Source organism: Penaeus japonicus, unplaced genomic scaffold, assembly GCF_977035675.1.
Source record: "Penaeus japonicus unplaced genomic scaffold, GWHDUDI00000001_assembly GWHDUDI00000001, whole genome shotgun sequence".
NCBI lineage: Eukaryota > Metazoa > Arthropoda > Malacostraca > Decapoda > Penaeidae > Penaeus > Penaeus japonicus.
Window position 1 is genome coordinate 20,011,425 of NW_028234403.1, and position 5,000 is coordinate 20,016,424.

Genomic DNA, 5,000 nt, shown 5'->3' on the forward strand with positions numbered 1-5,000 from the left:
AACATGCATATTACCTTTGAAATTAATCAAATTTATTCACAAAACTAGCATCATGGGTAAATGCTACATCTATTATTCCATTTCCAGGTTCTTTTCTAGATAATGGATTTAATTCCTGTTTGAATATACATCTCTTACACAAGCATTTTCAAGGATATCAGTTGCCAATGGAATGAATCTCGCAGTGTTGAGAGAAAGAACAAGAGAGTCTGATAAGTGAAGAAAGAATATATAAATAAGGAGGAAGATAAAATTACGGTTAGCTAACCAATCACACTATTATAGACTTCAGACATTCAAAATGTGTTTTCTGGATTTTTTATACCCTTTTTATGTGTCCAGAGTGATGGGTCTGAAACAATATTGGTAAAAAATCTTTCTGGATTTTGATGAGGACATAGGACAATTCAGGGTTTGGTATTTCATAACATTTACAATACTGGATACTTTTGGACATGCTGTTCTTCCTGTAACATTTTTATTGTTAGAATTTGTTTTTAAGTTTTAGTAGTTGCAATATTTGTAATTATTAGTACATGATAACTTCTTTTTTCATATCTGGACAACACTAAGTATGATACCTGTGCAAGAAAGTATTGGGAATTAATATAGGAAAATGAAGAAAGTGACCTTTAAGATATAGAATATCTAACTTTACAGCTGGGGTTCCTTTCTTTTTTCTTTCAGTTTACTCTTCTAAAACAAAAATCATAACAAATGTTAGAGTAAGTGTGCCAACTCACCTCTGTCCTTGTTGTTTACCTCAGGTCAGCCTAGATTAACGAGCACAGAGGATTAGTTAAATGTTTGATTGCATGTCCAAGGACACCTAAAATTCAATCACTTTGATTTTTTGCCCTATATGATAAACCCTTAAAATACTTTAAACTATTAGAAACATAAAAATCAATCATATAAACATACCTTCATCTCCTTTGCCCATGCCAATGATGACAATATGGGTAGGAGACAGCTCCAAAATCTTTGTGCTTTTTGAGGCTATGATTGAGGTTTCTGTTGCATGTTTCTTCCCTGGCAACTTCTCTAGGGAGTCTTTCCGAAGGTCAAAACTGTACAAATCTCCATTGGACCCTGTCGGTGGAAGTAGAGTATAAGACATACATTCTTTTATTAGCAATAAAAATATTGCATCTTTACATTTCATAGAAATATGTATCTACATTTGAAGGTAAAAAAACCTTACAAAAATAGCATGTAAGCTTTCAGGAAAACAGAATTATGAAAGTGATATTGATAAACTAATAACTTCAGAATGCTCAATATAAAGATGACTCTCACAAATTCATCTTCAACTACTAATTCAAACCAATATTTTTCCTATATAAAGACAAAAACAAATCATAATGTGAAACACTTTAATATAAGTAACAATCACACAATTGTTTTTATTTTGGTACAAAATTACACATCATATATGTCAATTTTGTTTTATTCTAATGGTACTTGACAGGGATAAACTCCAAGAAACAAGAAAAAAAAAGATACTACAGTAATAGGTTACATACAATTTAGACTGTTCAAATTTTGATGTATTTATCAAACAAGTGTTCAGAGGTGTTATACGAGACTATGTTAGGATAACAAAGACAACATACAGCACCTATAAGTCATAAAGAAAAGGAAAGAAAAGAAAGGAAAAAAAGACCTAATACCCTTATCATTCACTCAAGAAAAACTAATGTTCCATCATTCAAAAAGGCAAACCACAACAACCACCACAAGCATACACAAAGTAATCAGCTGGGACGAAGAGAGAGCACACAGGCCGGTGAGTGTGCAATCCGCCACAGCCAAGTTGTATCCTCTGGGTGACCTTCCTCCACTCTGGTTCAGCTGGAGCTCATACAGCTTTGGGGACGATGCCTGCAGGTGGAGGAAGAAGATGAAGCTATTCTCTATCACAGGTAAGTAAAATTGTGCCATTTTGCAGAAATACCCAGATAGGTTATATTCTAATTCATTCAGTTTGAAAAAATGCATTATTCTTTGTCATTTGATAAAAGAAGTATATAATAATAGCATCAAAATAATAATAACAAGAATAAGAATAAGAACAGCAATGACAAAATAATAACAACAATGACAATGATCATAACAATACTGATAATAAAAAAAAAACAACAGTGATAGTAATAGATTATAATAACAATGATCATAATAATAATAATAATTATAATGATATTGATAATGATGACAATAATAACAATAATACTAATGCTAATAATAATGATAATAATAATAACAATAATAATAATAATGATAATAATAATAACAATAATAATAATATCAACAATAATAATGACAATATTAATCATAATATCAACAATAATAATAACAATAATAATAATGATGATTATAATTACAAAACTAATGATAATAAACAAGCAAAAATTACATCTAAAACAATAGCAATAATGATAAAAATAGTAATAATAAAAATGATAATGAATATAATAAAAATACTTGAACAATAATGATGAAAAAACTTAATATCGATGATCACAATTCTGCTCTTTTACTATTACTAGTACTAGTACCACTACTACTCCTAGTGTGACTACAAATAAAAACTCCATACAATCAGGTACCAAAGAACAGAATGCAAGGTCACTTTGCCCTCAGTTTCCCACTCCTACTGACCTCTTCCCTCTTAGTGGTAATGAGGGCCGTGTTGGTGCTCTCAATGATCTGCACATAGGTAATTGTCTCGTTCTCTTCCAAGAACCCAGGCTTGCTCTCACGCCTTGTGTTGAGAGCTGACTGGAGCTCCTCGATTTCCCCATTAGTGAAGACGATGTATACCTTATCGGCACTCACAAGGAGTTGGTGGATTGGGGCCTCGAACTGAGGTAGAGAGAGTGTGTCTGATGATTATAATGGAGAAAGGGTGCCATACACTACCAGGGTAGCCTTCTACTATCCTCAGTTATAAAAATTTTCTCACAGCAACTGGTGATATATAGTACATTACTGCAAACACAGATTAACCCACACAGGACGGGTGGTACAATTGTGCCAGCTATTCAATTGATTTAGGCCTAATAATTCGAACGCCCCGGCATTTGGACATTCTAGGCTAGAAATCCCCCGTCGGGAATGGGTTAATAAGTCTCATTCTATGTCTGAAAATCTATTACACTGATTACAAATAACACCTGTTCATACTTTACCCTAGAATGTACATTTCAAAAACCATTTCCTAATAACACAACAAGGTGACAAAAATCCCACTCACATTATAGCGCTTGACATTATCAATGTCATCCTCTTCCCGACTCCACTGTGAAATGGAATTTCCATTGATGACCACTATAAGATTGCTTGATGCAGGATCTACTACAGCAGCTGATGTGAAAGGATGCCAGCTCTTCGTGGACCAGCTCCTGACTTGTCTGCGGTCGAGGACCTGAAACAGTTTAGTACTAATGTAGGAAATATTCATAATCATTATCAGCTATTTAATTTTCTGTTTTATCTGAAAAGAAATCTGCATGGATTGAAACATCATGATTTATCATTCTGTTGTTGATGTAGATAATATATTTCAATTATTTTATGTTTCCAGAAGAAAAAAGTTTTATGAAGTTACGTCAAAATGAAAACTAAGTCAAGCTGTAAAGTTAGTTTGGTAAATGGCCAGTTTCACACAGCCATCGAATCTTGCAATATAGATATTCGCTTGCAATTCTTCCTGATGTGTATCACATGACTCTGACTGTTTCTGGAATTGTTAAAGTCCTGATAATAGGAGAGGGTATGAAGTACATAAGGGAAATTACGGGGTAAAACAAGCTTAAATATAATAAATATGTAATACAAGCACATAAAAAAACAATAAAAAAGTTTAAAATCAATCGTGTGAGCCATTAATCAAGATCTATGAACTGAAGCACCAACTTTTAACCCATTCATGCCAGGGCAATTCCAGCTTTGAATGGTCAGGCGCACTATCCATAAGCCTGGGCTGTCCGCTCCCTCACCCCGAGCACTGGCCTTGCCAAATATCTTGTTGCCGGCGTCTGACGCAAAAAACACAAAACATGTCAGCACGTCATCCTGTAGTGATGTGCTTCACCCCAGCCATCCCTCCAGGACCAATGCACGAGTTTCCCCTTTGTCGCCACGAGGGGGAAGAGGAGCCAAAAGATGGCGTTGCCCTAGAGGGCCTACTACTTCCTCCCTCCCTGAAAGGAGGGTCTACCACTTGTTCCCTCCCTGGAAAGGGGCCCATAAAACCCCCTGCGAGGTGTCGTCCGGCTGCAGATGGCCTCTTGCAGATGAGCCCATAGCTCGGCAACACACTGCTCACAACTTGTGCCCTTTCAGCACTTGTTGTTTTTCTCTTTTTATTGAAACTTTTATTGTTTTAAAGGGTTGCGGCCATAGGAAAATTCATGGCCAGGTCAAAAGAAAGATATTTGAGTATGGAAGGAGGAGAGACCTTTTTGTTTTGATTGAATAAATAATAAACTATGATCGTAACTATTTCTTTATATCTTTCAAGATAATCTGTAAAACACTGAAATGATGAATGTTTGCCTGACTCTAGCCACGCCTGCTCGGCAATGTCCTGTGTAGGAACTCTATTTCTTTCCACATACAAACTGACATACACATAAATAACATACATTTTACACGTCTTCGTCTGTCTCGCACATGCAGCCTACCCCTACACAGGACAGGATTCACGTTACCTTGGATTTAATCGGGAATTTACTTTGGGGCAAGGGAATATCTCGGGGAATCACTACAATCCGGCGCGAATGGCTTAAAATTTGAAGGAAACACACTTTTGGCAAACCTGGTGGTAATACACTTAAAACCTCCACTTAAAAGTGCTTAGTCAGGGGGCAGAGCCCCCTGGACCCCTGTGGTCTTTAAATATTGCGTTCTGACCATGTGTCCCACCTAACTCCCTGGACCCCCAGGGGAGCAGACCTTAAATAATAAATGTTGCATCATTGTTAATATGTTTGTTT

At 35.8% G+C, this 5,000-nt stretch overlaps 1 protein-coding gene across 2 annotated transcripts in view; it reads right to left on the reverse strand.

Moving 5' to 3' along the window:
• Window positions 1–5,000, reverse strand: part of LOC122256570 (nucleolar protein 11) — a 24,032-nt gene that overhangs the window by 17,485 nt on the left and 1,547 nt on the right. For both annotated transcript variants that reach the window (XM_043021361.2, XM_043021362.2), the window contains exons 2-5: window positions 3,257–3,427; window positions 2,662–2,865; window positions 1,749–1,884; window positions 925–1,092 (exon numbers count right to left, since the gene is read on the reverse strand). In XM_043021361.2, the coding sequence (XP_042877295.1) occupies window positions 925–1,092; window positions 1,749–1,884; window positions 2,662–2,865; window positions 3,257–3,427 (679 nt within the window). The remainder of the gene's footprint in view (window positions 1–924; window positions 1,093–1,748; window positions 1,885–2,661; window positions 2,866–3,256; window positions 3,428–5,000) is intronic.